This window comes from Rutidosis leptorrhynchoides, chromosome 6 (genome assembly GCF_046630445.1).
Source record: "Rutidosis leptorrhynchoides isolate AG116_Rl617_1_P2 chromosome 6, CSIRO_AGI_Rlap_v1, whole genome shotgun sequence".
NCBI classification, from domain to species: Eukaryota; Viridiplantae; Streptophyta; class Magnoliopsida; order Asterales; family Asteraceae; genus Rutidosis; species Rutidosis leptorrhynchoides.
Genome location: NC_092338.1, coordinates 440,461,505 through 440,482,438, shown reverse-complemented (window position 1 = coordinate 440,482,438; position 20,934 = coordinate 440,461,505). Strand labels below are relative to the sequence as shown.

The window sequence follows — 20,934 nt, the reverse complement described above, 5'->3', positions numbered from 1 at the left end:
AAATGTTTGACCAAAAGTATGTCGCATTCATTTCAAAAGTAAGGATGATTCAAGGTTTACAAAGTAGTTCGACAACTAGTTAAATTACGAAGTTTAAAGTACAATTGAAACATATGCGACACAATTTAAGAATAAGTCAAAAGACGCTCCACGTATGCATGTATACTCGACATCTAAGCAAGTATCAAAAATAATGTGCGGAAGCATGTATCACCTAGCGTTCAAGGACCTGAGAAAACATATAGAAAACTGTCAATGAAAAACATTGGTGAAATCATAGGTGTAATAGTAACGTTCTTTTTGAACCACAAGATTTAATATAGTTGATTATCCAAATCATTGTATTCCAAAAGTATGTTCGTGAGCACCCAATTATCAAGACTTAACTGTTTTGTACCCTGTTACGTAGTGTTAGAACATACACTAAACTTGAAAATATATTTCATCCGCTAACGGTAGCGAACCTTTCGAATAAGGGCTCGTCAAGCCCAATGTGATCACATAACATAAGTTCACACTTACACACTGCAAGTGTAACTAATGATAATTGAATTGAGGCTTTTTGTTCAAACTCGCTGTGGAATGTTTGTTTTCGTACTTGTGTTCAAAGCATAAAAGTATGATACGTATATGTTTCTCATCCCATGATTAAAAAGTATAAAAGTTGTTGAAAGGTGGGACTATGATCTCACCTTGGTTGCACGAATAGTAAAATGTACTTTACAAAGTAACATGTGCAAGAACGAATGCTAGTCTTGACCTAAACAAATAGGTTTGTATCAATATCGGTAAACACGGTCGGTCAAAGTGTTCAATTAGTCCTATGGATCGTTACGACTCGATTAATATAGCATGTGAGTCAAATTGTCGAGTTTCATGCAAGATATAAGTATAAAAGCATGTTAGAACGATTGCATAAACATTTGGTTAAGTTTAACTAAAAGTCAAACTTGGTCAAACTTGGTCAAAGTCAAAGTCAAAGTCAACAGGGTCGGGTCGGGTATCCGACAATTTTTCTATGAAAGATAAGCATATATAAGTATGTTTGCCAAGTTTCATGTTAATCGGACATGTATAGCATAGCAGGAATTAAACGAAAAAAAAATAAAAATTTCGGACAGCAGCCTTCAAATGCGCTGCATCTGCAAGTGATGCGCCGCATTAGTAGCAGATGCGTCGCATCCAAGGCAGATGCGCCGCATCCCTATCTGATTCAGTAAACTGCTCGAAATTTTTACAAGTCTCGGACCAATCTTCAATTTATCATAACTAATGAACCGTAAACAACTAAAATGCATACCATACATCATTGGAAAGGTAATTTAATGGGGAATACAACTAACCATTTTTCATCACACAAAAATAACATTTACAATAACCAAAATTCTCGTCAAGTGATCATTGAAGGTTCATTATCAAGGTTTCAAGTTCGTAAAACGTATTTTATGATTCGGGAATCAAATTTACACATACGATATACCGTTTCGAAGGTAATTAAACATACATTACAACTAAACACTTACTAATAACATTAACAAGCATTCAATGCATCAAAAGTTCATTTTAAAGTTCATCAAACCCTAACCAAAATCATGAATTCAACTATTTTGTAAATGAAGCTTTTCTAAATCAACCTACACATCAAATTGAAGCTAATGATGCTAGTAACACATTTAATACATGAACTTTAACATTTAAACAACATTTAATCATATAAAATTCAAGATTAAGCACACCCATTTTTCATATTCAAGCTAGTTGCTCAAAACAACAAATCGAGCAAACCAAACACATATTCATGTTAGACTTGAGCCATAGACACTAATTAACACTTTTATAAGTTAAAAACATCAAGAACAAAGAATCTAGTGATTTTAGAAAGTTACCCAAACTTGATGAAATCGGTATGGAATTGAAGAGGAAGATGCAAGGATTCCAAATATGTAATTTGTTTTGTGAAACACTTGCTAGATTAAAAATAGATGATGATTCTTTGAATTGGAGTTTGAGAGAAAAGTTGAAGTATTAGAGAAAAGAGGAGGTGAAATGAATGGATGAGAGTTCATGGTTGACTAGTTGACCTAGTCAAGAGTTTGGTCTCTTGGCAAGTTTAGTCCCTCAAGTTTCAAAGCGGGTGCGTGAATCACCTAAACGAAATATTTTAAAACGCGTATTAACGGAAGATGTTATAATTATATAACGGACTTTAAAATAGTATAACGGAAGGTAAACGGAAAAAGGCGGGATGTTACACTAAATTTCACACCATCATCGCTAACCGTAGTAAAGACTCTACCACCCAAGGGAATATCGAATAATTTGTTTGCATCAATAAAATCATTGAAGATCCTAGCTCTACTATCAATGAACTCGCAATTTAATCTCTCTTCCGGACTCCTAACCTCAAATTGTGTCGGACACCACTAAATTTAAAGGTAAGCCCTCATATATTTTGAAAATTTATGGTTTTCTTAGGTAAACAATCACTAAATTGTCCTTAAAATATAATTAGTTTTGAAAACAATTTTGGGAACCCCAGGGAATTTTCATCCTAGATTCACCACTTAATATACAAAATATGTCCACAACAGGACTTGAATTCTTAACCTCTTAGTTGAAAGGGCAACTACGATATCGTCAGACCAATAGCCCTTTAGTTTAAGCGAAGATATGCAAGTCGTTACTTCACAATCCTAGTTTAGATATTATAAATAAAATGATTTTGTTCGCTTATTCTGTTGTTCATTGATATAGCTATCAAGCTATTCATTGTAATCTAATCTAATCTTATATTAGACTAAGAAGATTATGTCATTAAAAAGGTTTAGGGTAGCTTAAAAAAAATCAAAAGAAAAAAAGAAAACAATTTAAGGCATGGATGGTGATGCCATAAAGTAACTTCATTTACAATTTTATTTAACCATTTAACAAAATTAAGAAATTTAATACAAAAAAGTTTTTTAATAATACTCCGTAATTAAATAAAATAAAATATCTATTATTATTATTATTATTAACCTCTATAAATCATGAAAATTTATCCAACGTGTCAGCCATTAACTTAATCCTAAACCATTATGCTGACATGTTAATCACACACATTATCATTAGCAGTTAATTAGTCCACGCTGGACAAACAAAAGGAAAAAAAAACGCACACACTTTTCTCCTTCGTGCTCCCACTTTTCTCCTTCCTGCTCCCTTACCACGATACCCGACGCTAAATCCCCTACGCAAAACCTAAATCACTCTCTTCGTCGACTCAAACCCTAAATCCCTATCTTCGATACATACCCTAATTCCCATCAATTGATGATTCAAGTACGATTATTTGGTCCAAAATCTAAATTCCATACTATGTACAAAATACCTAAATTGATGATTCAAGTTCGATTATTTGGTCCACAATCATGAAATTAAAGGAACAATGTATCAATTTCCGTCAAGTCTTTGAGATTACAGCATTTCATCATCTCTTTTCTTTAATCAGGTTTGTTAGTTAAATTAAAGTAACAATTTTAGATTTTATTTAACATGTTTAAAATGTTCTTGAGAGGTTTATGAAAATAATACATTGATTGTTCAATAAATCAGCAAATGCAATTTGCTATTTAGGTTGCCATAATAAATTAAACATTATTTTTTGTTTGTTTGTTGATTTACAGGAATGGAGGTGGTGACACTATTAATTGTCGAGTGAATATTTCTGGTATGTAATATTTCTTGTCAGGTTTTTAAACTAAACTGCATCTACTCATAGATACTGAGTTTGAAGGCTTTAGAAGGAACTAAAGCAAAGAGGTTATCACTTATCACAAGGGTACAGTCAGCTAACACCATTCTACCCTAGAAGATAGTCCTTTTTCTATGTCTGAGAATGTGAATCGTGCATATTTTTACCTGCTACAAGCTGCTTAGCAAGGGCAATGAGAAAGCGAGTTATGTACTTTTTGGCTCTTAATATTTTCATGCCTGTTTCACCGTTGTTATCTGATGTGGCACCACCGTCTGAAAATTTCTACATTCCATCATGTAAATGACACTAATCCTTATCTTCATCTTACTCATAAAACTATGTGGAATTTCAGATTGGAGCAGATGTATTCAAAAGATCGTTGGAATATGCAGCAAGGCAGGCAGAAAAATTTGCTTGCCTTAATGGTAAGGTTTTTTTAGAATTGGTGTAAGTTTTTGCCAACATTATTTTAACCTTTTTTTTTTTTAATTCCATATTGTATTCTGGTTTATCAATTTGGAAAGGATTATTTATCTATTACATTGAGAAGTTACTTTTAAAAGACATATCCATACATCTAGGCGGTCACCTTTAGGATCAGTTACTAACAAATTTGGACAGACCCCTTTAGCTTTAGGATCCAAGTAGTTATTTATTACATTAAGTAGACATCTCGAGGATCTGAAATACCTTTTTGTTACCTTATCCTTTGTATTCTACGTTTGAGTCATAGGGTGGTCTTTTTTAATATTAGTTACTAACAAATTTGGGTAGCAGGTGTGTCAAACTCAATGTTGAGTCTTCACGATTCAGTATATGAAATGTGGTGTCTACGATGCACTTCATGGAGTTGCTGGATCATACGGATTTACAAATATTTGACGAAGAGAATGATGCAAACGAGAGCCGAATGAGGTAAATTCTACTATTAAATGTCTTTGGTTTTTTAGCTACAGGTGAATACTTCAACCCAATCATATATAAATAAATGGGTCAATTGGGATTTTCATTTGATCTTTACTTACACCAAATAAATACTTTTAACTAAAAAGGGTGGGTTCTATGGCCAAACGTCAAACCGGGTGGAAGGTCACAGAAGCTTTAATTTTAATGCCGACAACCTATTACGTCTTTTCTATTCAAACATTTAGAGTTCACATTTTTACTTTTGGAGATGGAGTCCAGTTACACAAGAAATGAATTAACATTAGAATTAACCGATCCGTGATTGTGGGTTTTTGGTTTTTCAATAGATGTGGTTACATCGTTGTACTTTATTTGCATATGGTTAGTCTTTATCAAATGTCCAGAATGGTGTGTTACAATCTTTATCATTAGTTTTTGACTACATTGGTGCGTTTGGGAAAGACTACGTATATGCAGCGACTCCAGTACCTAAAGATGGCCTTATGAACCGGGATTTGGTTCATGGGCAGAATGTTGCTATTGCTGTTAATTATATGGCTCTTGGAGTGGCGGGTTTGGGGCGTGAGGATGCTTTGGTCGAGTTGCTGAACTGTGTGTGGCCTAATATATATGAGACTTCATCACCAGACGTTATAAATGTTGTGATGGAAGCTGTTGAGGGTATGCGAGTATCGTTGGGTGTGGCTGTTGTGCTTAATTACTGTTTGCAGGGCCTTTTTCATCCTGAAGGAAGGTTCGAGAAGTTTACTGGAAAATCTATAATAACTCGGTTTACATTGGTGCTCAGGATGCAGTTGTGGCTGCTTATCCTATGTTGGAAGATGGTGGAGTGAAGGTTATAGTTGACGTGAGTCGGCTATGTTTATATGTGGGAGGTGCTTGATGCTTTCTAATTATTTTTTGTTTAGGGTTTATTTATTTCTCTCATTTGATTGATTTTGTTGCATGTTCAAACTCTGATTTGGATGCTACTTTTTTCCAATTATAACTATTGCGTTTGGAGTATGTTTTTTTTTTATACTATGTTTTTTCTGTTAGCAGCCAACCATTTGAATGGTTGATTTATGTGTATTACAGGTACATGCTCTGTGTGTCTAAAGGGGTGCATGTGATCATCAAGTGAGGCAGCACTTAAGATGTCATCATGATCCAAAAGAGGTAACCTAAATGATAGTTGTGTTGACTTACATCTTAATACATAATTATTCGGCACATTACTAATATTAGTTTGATATTGTTGATTTACATTCGGCGCATTACTTTATATAGTAATTTCGGCACAAAAGCAACTGACGCCTGCATGTTCAAATACTAGCGCAGGGTTAACCGACGTCAGATCCGTCACTCAATTCCAGCTCATTTGACGGGAGCCATTTAACGTTGCATTGCAAGCAGCCTAATAATGATGGTCATAGTAAATTTTTAGCGTGAGAAAGTGTTATCTGTTGTAAGAATAAGATTACATGTGATTTAATCATAATCTAATCATTTGGTTAATGTGTTTTTGAGTCTCATGTATCATATTGTGTTTTGGCAAATAATGCTATTAAATCAAGTTCATCAGTTACTTTTTTTGACACTTGTGCTAATAATCGCTGATTAATACTTATTTTGTTTCCTAATTGCACAGTCGGTTTAGCATTTGGTTGGTAATTTTATCAACACTTTGAATATAGAGATGATATTTATCACTATCATATTAACTATTTTCGGTGAGTAAATTAAATGCAATATATTAACTTTGATATAAAGAGCACACTTGAAGTTAATTTCGGAACTTTTTTCATTGATATCCTATGTGTTTGAAATGTGTTCTTCATATAGGTTGTTACTCCAAGTTTTCAAATAGTAAAATTTACATATTTATATGTCTTTTATATGGAATTGGTATGTGTAATCGTAATATAAATTCTCAAATTATAACTTGTGTATATGTGATTTATGTTGTTTATAATATATAAAGTTAGAAATGAATAGGTAAATTTTCTTTTTACCTATCTTGGCATACCCATTAGGTCGCGTATGAATTACCTTAGTGGATATGTGGAAATTCAAATATCCCACATTGTATGCTAGGGGTATAACAAATCATCCAACAGTGATTTCATATCGGTTCATAAGCCCAATGCAAGTCACAATCATGGCTCAATCAATTATCCCATTAGTATTTTGGTCAATGATTAATGTTTACCTTCATGTCTTTGTTAGCTTTTTATGCAGTGATTAGGACTTGCTACTGAAAACTTCCGGTAAATTTATATTAAACTCGGTATGCACTAGAACAAATTAACCGATTAGCAACATTTTTATTAAATTCGTCACACTTATAAATGTGTGTAATTTTGTTACATGTACAAGTATTTGAATATAATTATAGTTTCAGACATAAAATTGTTAAAAAAAATGTTCACAATTTATGGTTGTGTACCAAAGCAAATTTAATCACATTTAAATACGTAAGTAAATTTGTTACAATTCATTTCTTTAAATCAATTCGTAACTTTATGTGGTGTAATCATTCTATATATGAACTATACATTATCAAAGTTTTACTAACGTGTTTTGTTTACAAAAACATATTTTATTAATTCAACCACAACAATTTCATATATAAGTTTAAAAACCAATAATGTTTGCGGATGAATCCTCGTGTAATGTACAGGCTCATAAATCTAGTTTAAATTAAATAATTAAATGTGCAGCTTTTCTTCTTTAAATCCTAAAAAAGTTTGCACGCTACTGCCCCAAATTCAAATTGCACGCCTCTTTCTTTAACCAAGAATTTGTAAGAGTAAATTTAAAATTTAAATTTAGGATACATAGAAGAGGTGCTCTGATTACCGAATTCATCATCTAGATCCCTTCCATAACCATCATAATCTCAGTCACCGTAATGAAGTATTCAAACAAAGGAGATATAAAGAAGATACAGGGACAAACTTTGGTGAGAAACCATTCACGAATCAAGATCAAAAATCTTCACGGTACAAAAATCTTCACGAATCCAGATCTGCCCGTACTTTGTTCTATAAACTGATTTCTTCCTTCTTTCCTTTATTCATCTTCGTCAATCAATCTTCTGCATTTGTTAACATATGTATTTGAGATTTGTAATTTAAGTTAACTTTAATTTTGATTATGTGTAACATGATTTTGATTTGATGAAGCTCATATGCTTTTCGCTAAAATTAGGGCTTAAATGGATTTGTTGCTAATATGGAAGGAAGAACAGAGTAAGATATTGTTAAGTTGATTCCAAAATTGTAAGTTTAAGTTTTGCGTTTATAGTTTAGGGTTTGATTGCTTTGGATTGTATGTATCTGATTGTTTTAGAGTTGCTGCTATGTGTGCAATTATTAATTAAGCTAAACATAGTTGAAATTGTAAGTTAAGTTGCTTATGTTTCTTTCTAACCGATGTTCAATACATAGTTGAATTAACAGTTGTCTAACCAATTTGTCACATTTTTTTTACTAACTCGTGTAGTTTTTTCACCAACAGGTCACATTTATTTTGACTTACATGTGTAGTTTTTTCACCACCAAGTTCTGCAGATGAGTTGTTAAGTGGGGAAAGTGTGTATCCTTTAACTTTCATATCCGGTGTAATTAAGGAGTTGATGTATGTTTCTTTTTAACTGTTTGTATCATGTCAAAATAATTTTCTTAATCTATAATGTATTTATCAATGCTCTGAATTTTTTTTTTAAAAATCGGGCATAGGTTCCTATATTAGAGTTGTACCATGTTACTATTACAGTTGAAAATAAAACATAGTATAAGGCATAGAGTTTTGTTTTGGAGTTTCAAATGTTTATTTTGCTTTGTTCGTTTAAATAGACATAGAGTGTTGATTAAATGTTCAAGTATTAATGACTGATTTGATGCTAAATAGGATTAGTCACAACCAAGTATATAATGAACCGTTCATAATAGTAACTGATTCCTGTTATTTGTGATAACTTTTGGGCCAAAGTTAAAAATAGATTGGCAATGTGAGATTGCAAAAAAAATCGATATACCAAGTATAGGTTAAGTTGAGGTTTTATGTGCATTTTGGAAGACCTTTCATACTAGGGTTATCATGTTGATGATTTTATGTTATTTTAGTTTGTACCTCCCATTGCACCACATAAATTTGACTCTACTCATATATATGAATATATTCTCATGTTTTGATGTGTTTAAGGTTAATAATGAAGACAATGAAGCATAACATTTATTTTTTAATTTTTTTAAATTTGTATTAGTAATGGTTTGAAGTTGTAATTTGACCCATTAACTTTTAATTATTTTTCCTACTTTAAACTGCATAAAAGTATTAATCTAATGTGTTAAGTTATCATTATAACTCTTCCATTTTCACTGCTGCTATCTTGATTATGTATGTAATAGCCATATCTCGTGTAAAGTTTTTAAGTTGTTGATTATATTAGGTCATGTAATAGAAAAATATTAGGTGATATTTTAGTAATGGGTAAAACGCATGCGTTATAGTAGAATTGTTGTCGTGTAAGTGTTTTTTTAGTAATTCTAAAAACAATACATTGTGTGAGGATTTGCTTCCTATAACTTAGGCTCAATGAATCCATAATTTTTCTGTCAACATGGGAAAATGGGCTGGTATCAGTCTTTGATGCACATAAGGTGTTTGACGAAATGACCTGTATAATTTATAGTTGTCGGGTTTATCCAAAATGATGTGGATTTTTGGTTTATGCTTAACTAATTTTATTTTAGGTGTAAATTTTTGCAGGATTGAAGTAAGATAGCTTAATGGGAAAATTACACTGTTGTTGTTTTTGCAAAGGTACATTACATGCATATTGTAGTAAAATGCTTAAACTAATACAATACATACGTTTTTAAGTAAATTATAGATATTTAAGGCTGCCATGATAAACAACATAAACTGGAATGTTTCCAACTTTAGATATCATCTTGTGCTATATTTGAAATTTACTTTTAGAAACTCACATGAAGTTGTTGGATGCATCTAGAATGGTTTATTTCTTTGGTTTTAGACTTTTAGTTCAAGTAACTTCAGACAAAATGAAATAGATTTTTAGAATTGAGGTTCTATATTGAGGTTCTTGATTCCTGTATCTTTGATGGAATATTAGATGATCATTTATATGAGGTACGTGTGTTTAACGTGCTAAATAACTTTGATGTATGTGTTTGTAATGATTTAGTTATTCGGTCAAAATTTATATTCATTCGACGTGTATACATAGCTCCTTGATAGTTGATACATTCGCTCAGTTTTGATTTAACTTAATATCATTTTGTATATAGTTATGTTTCGATCATGACTGTATGGACGGATGGTCATGATCAAGAACCTTGGTTCAATAGTTACAACTACTCATTCTTCACACGTAACTTTGAACCCGGGTTTATTGATAGAAATAAAGATATTATTATGGTGTATGATTATTGTTGTTTAAACACTGTTGTTTTATATCTCATATAACTTGATGAATTATGTTAATTAATCTACATGTTGATTATATAACGCATCATTAAAAAAAAATTCTTTAAAAACCCGTGATTCCACGGGTCTTTACACTAGTTATGTATATTTGTGTATCCAAATTATTTATAATGTATACAAATCATTGAGAATTATTGTTTAATTCAAATATTTTGCACCTATATTTGTTCAAATTTTACGAGTAAATGTTAACATCTTATTAAATTAAATTGAATAATGAAGGTTAGGGGTTCTGCTCCCACTCGCTACAAAATTTTTCTTGTTACATGCATTTCATGGACTTCGCGGGTTGCGGGTGTCTTGTGCTGGGGCCTCACCCGAAGGGGTTTTACCACACGTGATGTACGTATGGATTCGTCGTGTGGATTTCCTCATAAGGGCGAATGATTCAGAAAAAGAAAATGATCGGGTGGTTGGGTGTCAACTGTCAACATCGCATTTGACTCCGTCAGTGACTCATAACGGTGTTAATAAATGTTGATTACTAAGGTACATAGCCTATTACTAGAACACGACATATTTAACCAAATATACAATAGATGCATCAATATTAGTATCTATATCTATAACTCATATAAAGTATAAGGCTTAATCCGAGGTGTCGATCAGCCCATATTTTCAGCTAATTTATTTCCACGTGGACACCTCCTCCATTTAGTATTAATTAAATAAATTAATCCAATTAAATTTCGTTTTTTTTTTTAAAATACAGAAAAAAAGGAACCTACACCTCCCTCTTCAAAATTCTAAAACCCACCACCTTTACGCCGACGATTATGGCCGCCGGCTGCCTTAATCGAGCCCATCACTATAACTAATTTATCCGCTACAATTTTACGCACCTAAAGGTATAAATTTTGTACAATATCTCTGGTTTACTTAAAATTGAAGACCTGCCATTCGTTCAAAATTAGGGTTCAACTCATCTGCGATTACGATTTGAGGTTAGGGTTTTCGATTCGTGGGTGTATATTCGTGATTAGGGTTCAACTCATGTGCGATTACGATTCGCTATGATTCACTTTTGACAGGTATGTTCTTGATTTATTGTATGGATTTTCAATACCACATTGCTCAATTATTGTTTATTCAGATTATTAAACGGTTTTTTACAACAAGTTGTTGATGAATACGGTTTAATGATGCAGTTGATTATACAATATCATGATTTTAGTAAACTTTGTTTGATTTTAACATATCTTTTCATTTACTGAAAACAAAAATTGCACTCTAAGTGTTTGTTTAAATGCTTGAATAAGAATTCTTAATACTCCACTGATATTGTTCTTGTGTTATTCTTACAGGTAAGACACGTAGAAAGTAGATGAAGCTTTGCTTCCTCTTTCACACTTCAACGAAATAGATCAGTAAGTTTCAAATTTATTATTTTGTTCGCTTTTTATGCAATCGCGCCACATATTCATCGGTTTATTATTAACTTTTGAATACAAATTGTGAATTAATACAATGGCTATTCAGTTGATTTCTTGAAGCTGTGATAAAATTGTTTTTTGGTTTGGTTGAAAATATGATATTTTTTTACATTAGTCCATGATTAATCTTTAACAATATAACATGATTTGATTTTTTTAATGCTATTATATGTTTGAAGGGATAGATTTAGTCTTCTGTATTTCCAATCTATTTTAATTTTTTATAGTCCAATATAAGTTGTCCCATATTTGTTTGAGATATATGTTAATTAGTTAATATATGATGCATAGGGTCTAGAAAAGTCTGAGAATTTGCCGAGTCATGAAGATAATGAAATTTATGGGAAATGTAGTTAAAATTCTCGAGACGTATTGGTTGGAAGAAGAAGAAGAAGAGGCTGTAGAAGAAGCTGCACAAGCAGGCTTCAACTTTGGCAGAACAAATATTCAAGTTCCACCTGGTGGATTCAATTTCAATTTGAGCTCTATCAGACTCAAACATGGCTCCATTCATTACTCCATGTTGGTGATTTATGTGTAATCTAACAATCGTTTTATTTAGTTGCGATTTACTTAAATAATGGGTCACCATATTTGTCAAGACAGGTTGTTGTACAAGGTAAATTTAGTTCGTGTAGGAAGGAAGAAATAAGGGCCAAATCGTGTTCGTTTCAGTTCCCTGAGGAAAAACAACGTTTCGATTTAGGTGGTTGTTCTTCGGCTACTGTCAAGGATTCAGACTATTATGTTGGTGAAGTTAAGAGCTTATCGATTGAAGGTCAGGTGGATAATCAACTAACATTGGTTTTTCTCAAGGACTCGTGGATCAAGGATTTTTAGCTCCGTCGTCGGCTATCTTGGTTGGCAACGGCTCCACTAACATGTTACCTTACACATCTGATAATCGATCAGGCAAGGAACTCTGGCGCGATACGATCAATGGTAAAATGAAAAAGGCGTACCGGTAGTGTTTTTGTTTGTATAATTATATTTGATCTTGTGTGCCTGTTTTGGTTATGTTGGTTAGAATTTTAGGCATGTATTTTCGGTTAGAGGTGGTTTCCATGGTAGAAGAGTTGGTGTTTAGATCTCAGTTTTGCGCGAGTTTAATCTTTCTGTTTCGATGAGACTCGGGTTAGATACTTTTTAGCAAGCTAGGTTTTTTCAAGAGTTGGTGTTTACACTGAATGCACATTTATTTGTGAGATCTTTGTTTCATGCTTTGATGTTTAGTTGGCATGATCACGCAATGATGTATGAGTAGTATCATTGAAAGAAGGCACTGCAGAAGAAACAGAAATACAAATTCTCGGTATGTCTTACATCTTAATAACATTTCATATATATATTTTATGTATGTATGTTTGTATGTATTTATGTGTAGTTTAAGATAAATCTGTTGTCAAATCAAGATTAATTTGATTGTGTTTTGGTTGGTTATTATAGTGGAATGAGAACTGGAGTAAAGAGGCACATGATTCACACTACCTCAACTTGCCAGTTTACTTCCCTTAAGGCTTCACCTTAAATAACAAAATAAGATTGAAAATGTTTAAGTATTTATGTTGTGAATTCTGTTAAGGTGAGACTGCTTTGGCATGAACCTTTCCTTCTAAATAATTGGAATATTTTTTGCTTTGAGAAATTAGTATGCTCATCATCTAATTAGTTTGCCCACCAGGTATTGAATCAACTGCCCATTTCCTTTATAAGCCATTTATCTGTAAGTATAAGATAATTTGATATATTGGTTATAACGATTGTAAGTTCCATAGTGTTGTGGACTTTGTGGTGTATTGTTTGGGTCAACATGGGCTATAAAAAAGGAAAATAATAAATGAGTCAATATGGGTTATGAAAAATTTAGATAGTGATATGAATCTGAAAGTTGTTTATTTAAAACACGTTGTGGATTATAAAAACGGATCAATAAATGGGTCAACATGGCTTATGTTTGATCTCAAATGGGTCAACGTACTAAAGTCAAAAAAAGTAGCATATAATTACAAGAGCCAAATGAGTCAAACGGGATAAAGCTAATAGTTGCTCATAATATATATCAATGAGTAAACCTTCTACCCGGATCGTTTCTACCGGTAAGTTTATGTCAACATTTCTGTATTGCAGGTGATGGAATGGGAAGTCTGGCTCTATCCAATACAAAGCGTCGAAAGATGGATATTACATTAGCCATTAATCAATCTCTGACCGAGTTGTTGGTGGACTAGAATCGTCACTTCATTCACTGCAGAATATGGTGACCATCGTACGAAAAGAGTCTAAACACAATCTGTGTGGCCATCAGTTTCCAACATAGATGCGTGTTCTCGACCGGTATATGAATTGCCTCTTCGCCTTGAACATGAAGGTATGTGCCTATAATATCACTGTCTTAATAAATTGCTTAAGTACTTACATATGTTGTTGCTTACAATATGACAAGGTAATAATGTGCTCAAATTATTTGCATGATTCAGGAATTCACTGCAAAGTTCTCGGATTTTGGTTTACCTAAGGCGGCCCCAACTGGTGATAGGACTCCGTGTCAATACGTTACATGAGTATTGGGAACCAATGTGTATGTGGCACATGTATACCTTGCTACACGTTTGTAATCTTAAGATACAAGACCTTCATTAATGAAGAAAACTGACTGGGTCAGTCAGTTTGGGTAAATGAATGGTATATAAATTACCTTTTGGTAATGTTGAATGTGCACATGCTTCCAAATATAAGCATAGCAGATGTTACAATCGCAACAAAACATGGTCAATTGAATAATATATGTACACGTCATTTGTACCAACATTATGGTTGTGCAATTTTTTTTTCAAAAGTTCTGGTAACATAATTGTAACGTTGTTTGCAATGTTTGTATAGGTGTGTCCTATTTACTTGAACACACCTAAAAGCATCGTAGCAATGTTTATATAGTTGCTACTTTTAGTGTCAATATAATAGCAACGCGAATTTTGCAGTTTGCGTCTTTACCATATGTTACAAATGTAACAAAAGACACTCAATTGCGTAACTAATGTATAACGCATGCAATCGTTAACATTTTATATTTAGTCTTATTAGGGCTCGCCGTGCAACGCATGAGCTCTTAAAGGCTAGTTTCACATATATCCTATGGCACGATCGCCTGAATTTCAAGTCCTGAACTTCTTATTCTCATAAAATAGTCCTTTTGTCGGCACATAAATTAGTCGCATTGCAAGAATTACAATATTGCCATTCACTTATGCTAATAAGGAGACACACTTTTTTCTTTTTGTCATGCTAATAAGAAGACTAACTTCCTCACAATGTATATTGTATGACCATATCCTTTTCATGCTAAGTACGTCTCTCTCTCTCTCTCTCTCTCTCTCTCTCTCTCTCTCTCTCTCTCTCTCTCTCTCTCTCTCTTCCATGAGCGACACTTAGGTGTTGTTTGTCTTTTAAGATATTTTTTGTCTGAAGATCTGCGGACCATGTCTGTAAAGAAGATGTGGTCTAAAGGTCTGTATGTTGAATTCTAAAGTCTGTATGTTTTTATGTCTGCAAAATGACTTAATTCTGTCTGCACCATCTAGAAGCACATTTTTAAGTATGCGAGATTGCAAACAAAGTCATTATTATATATTATGTCTTCAGAAAAACGAACAGTCTACAGTGAAAACGTTTGCGAGCGCGCAGACATAAGAGATAGTAAGGTCTGTAGACCAAAAAATAAACGACATCTTAAAGTAATTCACATTCAAAACTTATGTTTACGATATATGAGAAAACATCCCACAAGATCGGCTTATTCTCACTTTTATTTAGCAATTTGATGAACAAGAAAATGAAGTGTCTCATGTATGTTGAAAAAGAGGTACTACTTTTCTCACTAGCCTTTCTAAGTGAGCATGCGCACGATTCTAAGATCCTTTCCCGAATCACTTACTGTTCAAATTTTTTTTTTTTTTTTTGGCAAAAAAACAACAACTAAATTAATACAAGGACCATTCATCACAAGATGAATGATCCTACGTCAAAGGATACAACTCAGCACAGATCAAAACTAGAAAGCTATTACCAAACACAAACCTACCAGAAGCCATCTAACCACGATCTGAAAGAGAACCAAAGCAACCACAACAAAGAAACCAAAGCTAACCTACAACTAAACGAAACACAAATAAAGCAAACACAAAGCAATCCAACCAACGAAAGTCGAGCACGAGAACAAACCTAAACAAAACCTAAACAAGACCACACAAACAAAGGACAAAACAATGGAGCATAGAGAGAAGACATTCTATATCATCATATGAGATTGAGTTTTACGAATATGCTAGCTAGAAAGATGCTAATTGATGTACTTATGAAGTTCTCATAAATATTTAAATATTATTCTACATTTCAAACATTCACTAGATAGCCCAGTGGTTGAGGCCTTGAGTTCCTTGCAAGAGGTCTCAGGCAAGGTTGAAAAAGACGCGAGACGGGGCCGAAACGGTAGCGACCTCAAAATGTCGCAACGGAAAAAACGGGGCAGAGACGGAGTCGAAACGGATGTTGACTAATGTTGACTTATATATATATATAAATATATATATTTACACATATTTTAGAGCTAAAAGACTTTCGTGGACAAATTTGTACCTATAATTGCTATTAGCGTTAATATAATACAAAATGGAATACTAAACTAAGTCAATTTTGATTGATTTGACCGACTTATGACCGATTTTAACAGAATTTCTGACTTTTGACCGGCGTTAACCCAATTTTTCCTGCATTTGACCTGACTTTTGACCGTTGACCGGCTTATAAGAAAACGGGACGGGGTCGAAACGGTTTAGTCACCAAAACGCCGCAACGAACGTCGCAACGGACGCAATGTACACCGTTTACAACAGTGGTCTCAGGTACGAATCCCGTTTAAGACGAATATTTAGTGGTGGTTAGGGAAGGGATGGAAATAGCCAGAGCACGAAATCTTCGTTTACAAATTAAGTGTTTAATAAACTTTTTAATAGCTACTTTTCCCAAGTGATCAACTTTTGGGATATAAATAGTAAGGTGAAGGACTTTTTTGTGCCGTTGGCCCCTCTAATATACACCAAATAGTGAACAACATCTCTTTCGTTTTTTTCTGCTTACAACATCCCTCTATTTTACAATTTTGTGTTTCAGCGTGTAACACCCCGTCAAAATCGACATGGACGCAGACGTTAACTCTGGTACCAGTGCATGGCTTGACTTCTAAGTACATCAAAGTTCTACAGCGGAAGCATAATACTCCGTATATAAGTACCTGAGAATAAACATGCTAAAAAGTGTCAACCAAAAGGTTGGTGAGTTCATAGGTTTATCATAAACAATGATTTCAGTAATATACTTTTTTGTGCCGTATATACTTTTTCCATCTAAATTACTTCAAATTGTGATACACCACCACCTCCAAAATTCGCATCTTACTGGCACGAACCTAGTACACCAAGTTTCACCGAAAATTGACCATTCACGCGCGGGAATTTTGCTGGAAAAATTTGGTGTTTTTGCTTTCCGGACTATTTTTCGGCGAGTACTGCATCATCGCTTGCAAATCGGCCCACAGAGAGACTTACGTTGTGTTTGCAGTTTTCCCGGACAGCTGCTGCTAGACGACTGACGGCCACGCTGCCGGAAAATCTTAAAACCTGTCGGCCGGTTACATCCACCTCCTTCTCTCTTACGCTTACCTGCTTTTTGCTGTTTTTTTAACTTTGCTTTGCTGCTTATTTTATGTGCACATGATCATTTAATTAATTTAATCTTGTAAGCAAGTAATTGCCTCTTTGATGGTATTTTTTGGAAACTGTTTTGGTAGACTGGCTGGTACTTTGATCGAATTAAGATAGATAGTTATAATTAATTTATAAATTAATAATTTAGTATTATTAATCTATCTATTTAAGCGTATATTGTGTATTGTGATGCTCTTTGTGCATTTTTGATAGATTGTTATTATTTTAATATATAAAGCAACTTTTTAATATAAATATTAAGATAGTTTGCTTCTGCCTTTGAATACTTCAATTCCTTTTATTAACACTTTTGTCTTCATTTGCCGGCCTCACTTATCTGTCTTTAATTCCTTTTCTTGCTTTTGTTATTACTTGCGCAGAAACGTTTTATTAAACCTTTTTATTGCTTGTCGTTTGGTAAGATAGACACTAGACGTTCTTATGGTAACTTGAGGTCAAGTCCTTCTAGCTCAGGGACGGGTAGGTTTATAGGGCCTAGAAGCGGCTATAGGTTAGCGAGGCCGATTAGGATTAGAGTGGGTAGTTGGAATGTGGGAACTTTGACCGGCAAGCGATATGAACTTGTTGAGACTTTACGTGAATGCAAAGTGGACATTTTGTGTGTCCAAGAGACTAGATGGAAAGGTCGAGGGGCGGGTAGGATCAATGACTACAAGTTGTGGTTCTCGGGATCGAGAGTAGCTAGGAATGGGGTTGGAATCATTATTGGCCCAGCCTATAACGAGTTTGTTGTGGATGTGGGTAGACGGAGCGACAGGATTATGTCGGTTAGGCTGGTAATTCAGGAGGTGACTTACACCGTCATTTGCGCTTATGCACCCCATGCGGGCCGTGGAGATGCTGAAAAGAGACATTTCTGGGAATCGTTAGACGAGGTTGTGAGGATGTGCCCACCGGACCATCGATTACTAATTGGTGGAGATCTCAATGGCCATATAGGAACTGGTGTTGAGGGATTTACGGGAGTTCATGGGGGTTTTGGGTACGGAGTTAGAAATGAGGAAGGACTTTCTATTCTCGAATTTGCTGTTGCCCACGATTTGGCAGTTGTGAATTTGTTTTTCAAGAAGAGAGATGCCAGTTAGCAACTTTTCATAGCGGGGGTCATAGTACCCAGATTGACTATTTGTTAATTCGCAAAGGAGATCTTAGGACTTGTGGAGATTGCAAGGTCCTGACTGCCTTGACATGCTCCTCCCAGCATAGATTGTTGGTCATGGATTTGGTTATCCAGAGACGGGCCACCAAGAGTGTGAGACAAGTCCAACCTAAGATCTTGTGGAAGAAGTTGAACGGAGAGAAGGCTGAGACCTTTAGAACATTGGTTGTAGATAGAGTGGATACAGAATTGGAAACGGTATCCAATGATGACGCGGATCAGATGTGGAACTGTCTGGCGTCCACCATTAGAGTGGTAGCCAAGGAAGTCCTAGGTGTGGCTGTAGGTACTTTTAGAGGCCATAGGGCTGTTAGAGAATCTTGGTGGTTCAGTGACGAGGTTCAAAGCAAAGTGGCGCTTAAGCAACGAAGGTTTAGGGAGCTCATCACTTGTGGGGAGGGGACTCCGACGGATAGAATTAGTGCTGAAGTGAGATATAAAGAAGCTAAAAGAGAAGCTAAGAAGGCTGTCGCCCAAGCAAAAGAAAAGCATATGAAGATCTGTATAAGAAACTGGACTCCAAAGAGGGAGCTAATGATATTTACAGGATAGCCAAAGCTAGGGAGCGAAGACGTAGGGATCTTGATAACATCAAGTTTATCAAAAATGAGGCTGGTCAAACTTTAGTAAAGGAAGACGAAATTAGAAAAAGATGGGAAGAGTATTTCTCATCTCTCTTCGTGGGGGGAAGACCAGAACGCCATGAGGACTTACAAGACTCTGATATAGAACAATCCCAGAACAACATGGATTACGAGAGGATTAGCCAAGAGGAAGTAAAATTGGCACTACGAAAGATGGGGAGAAATAAATCGGTGGGACCGGATCAGATTCCTATTGAGGCGTGGCGGTGTCTTGGCGACGTTGGTGTTAGGTGACTGACTGGCCTTTTTAACAAGACATTTCGAAGTTCTAAAATGCCCATGGAATGGAGACTGAGCGAGACTATCCCCATCTATAAGAACAAGGGGGATGCTCAATGTTGCGGTAACTATAGAGGCATAAAATTACTTAGTCATACTATGAAGCTTTGGCAGAAAGTGATTGAGACTAGACTTCGACGCGAAACCAATGTCTCGGAGAACCAATTTGGTTTCATGCCAAAGCGCTCCTCGATAGAGGCAATCCATATTATTAGGAACCTTATGGAGAAACATAGAGAGAAGCAAAGGAACCTAGAGATGGTTTTCTTAGACTTGGAAAAGGCCTACGATTGCGTGCCACGAAACTTGATTTGGAAGACCCTTCAGGATAGAAGTATCTCGAGTAGGTATATTAATGTTATTAGGGATACGTATGAAGGGGCGAAGTCTTGTGTTCGAATGCCGGTGGGAAATACTGAAGTTTTTCCAATAGAAGTAGGCCTGCACCAGGGATCGGCCCTTAGCCCTTTTCTTTTCGCCTTGATCCTTGATGGACTTTCCCGAGGGATACAAGAGTGCATCCCTTGGTGCTTGATTTTTGCAGATGATATTGTGCTTGTTTTGGATTCTAAGGAGGAGCTTAATAGAAGACTAGAGCAATGGAGGGTAGCCTTAGAAAGTAATGGCCTGCATATTAGTAGACAAAAGACGGAATATCTTAGCTGCGATTTTGATAGGAATGATGATGAACTAGGTGATGGAGCGAACATCTGCATTGGAGACCAGATATTGCATCCACAAACTTCGTTTAGATACCTAGGCTCGATGCTTCACAAATCGGGGAGGATAGATGAAGACGTGTCGCACCGTATTAAAGTAGGGTGGGTGAAGTGGAGAGCTGCGACTGGAGTCTTATGCGACAAGAAGATCCCCCTAAAGCTGACAGGAAAATTCTTCAAGGTGGCAATTAGACCTGCCATGTTATATGGATCGGAGTGTTGGCCAATGACGAAGGCGCAAGAGAGGAGGATGGAGGTGGCAGAGATGAGGATGCTTTGGTGGACATGCAGTAAAACCATGTTGGATATTGTAACGACCCGTCCTTATCCACCTGGACGAAGTCATCAACATTTGGTCCCATTGCGATGATCAACTCCAAGTAATGTCCTTAAAATGAGCAAATGCACAGCGGAAGACTTAATTCGTACCTGAGAATAAACATGCTTAAAAGTGTCAACCAAAAGGTTGGTGAGTTCATAGGTTTATCATAACAATCATTTCAATATATTAATAGACCACAAGATTTCCGTTTATAAATATATGTACACTCGCAAGTGTATAAAAGTATTCTATAAGTTGTAGGCACCCGGTAACAAGCCTTAACGTTCATGTTTTACCCTCTGAAGTACACCAGATCAGGTGTGTTTAAAATAACCTCGAAGTACTAAAGCATCCCATAGTCAGGATGGGGTTTGTCAGACCCAATAGATCTATCTTTAGGATTCGCGCCTACCGTACATAGACAAGTAGTTTAATGTTA

General features: G+C 35.0%; 2 protein-coding genes and 2 long non-coding RNA genes across 16 annotated transcripts; all 4 read left to right on the top strand.

Annotated features, from left to right (window-relative positions):
- Positions 1–4,675: 4,675 nt before the first annotated feature.
- LOC139856136 (uncharacterized) lies at positions 4,676–6,272 on the top strand. Its single transcript, XR_011761689.1, has 2 exons — positions 4,676–5,821; positions 5,984–6,272. It is a non-coding gene; the product is annotated as an uncharacterized lncRNA (long non-coding RNA).
- Positions 6,273–7,414: 1,142 nt separating this feature from the next.
- Positions 7,415–14,428, top strand: LOC139851747 (uncharacterized). 13 transcript variants are annotated; one of them, XR_011760708.1, is made up of 10 exons: positions 7,415–7,647; positions 9,419–9,472; positions 10,382–11,526; positions 11,884–12,114; positions 12,199–12,534; positions 12,620–12,726; positions 12,826–12,904; positions 13,039–13,315; positions 13,720–13,960; positions 14,070–14,428. It is a non-coding gene; the product is annotated as an uncharacterized lncRNA (long non-coding RNA). The 13 variants fall into 13 exon arrangements; XR_011760701.1 differs by having other exon boundaries at positions 10,382–10,648; positions 11,074–11,190; positions 11,464–11,526; positions 12,199–12,904; positions 14,070–14,426; XR_011760707.1 differs by having other exon boundaries at positions 12,620–12,904.
- A 640-nt stretch (positions 14,429–15,068) lies between these two features.
- On the top strand, positions 15,069–18,457 carry LOC139855322 (uncharacterized). The gene is made up of 3 exons (XM_071844549.1): positions 15,069–15,096; positions 15,232–15,290; positions 17,732–18,457. Exons 1-3 carry the CDS (start codon positions 15,069–15,071, stop codon positions 18,455–18,457), a joined length of 813 nt encoding a protein of 270 aa, XP_071700650.1.
- Positions 18,458–18,588: 131 nt separating this feature from the next.
- Positions 18,589–19,409, top strand: LOC139855320 (uncharacterized). The gene is made up of 2 exons (XM_071844548.1): positions 18,589–19,033; positions 19,084–19,409. Exons 1-2 carry the CDS (start codon positions 18,589–18,591, stop codon positions 19,407–19,409), a joined length of 771 nt encoding a protein of 256 aa, XP_071700649.1.
- The last annotated feature ends 1,525 nt before the right edge of the window (positions 19,410–20,934 follow it).

Bases quoted from the DNA above. Each gene is read 5' to 3' on its own strand.
- LOC139855320 (XM_071844548.1), top strand. From the start codon at position 18,589: ATGGATTTGGTTATCCAGAGACGGGCCACCAAGAGTGTGAGACAAGTC. The intron at 19,034-19,083 runs GTATAAGAAACT...TTTACAGGATAG, and splicing joins AGAAAAGCATATGAAGATCT to CCAAAGCTAGGGAGCGAAGA.
- LOC139855322 (XM_071844549.1), top strand. From the start codon at position 15,069: ATGTCTGTAAAGAAGATGTGGTCTAAAG. The intron at 15,097-15,231 runs GTCTGTATGTTG...TTATGTCTTCAG, and splicing joins AAAGAAGATGTGGTCTAAAG to AAAAACGAACAGTCTACAGT. The intron at 15,291-17,731 runs GTCTGTAGACCA...TTACTTGCGCAG, and splicing joins CAGACATAAGAGATAGTAAG to AAACGTTTTATTAAACCTTT.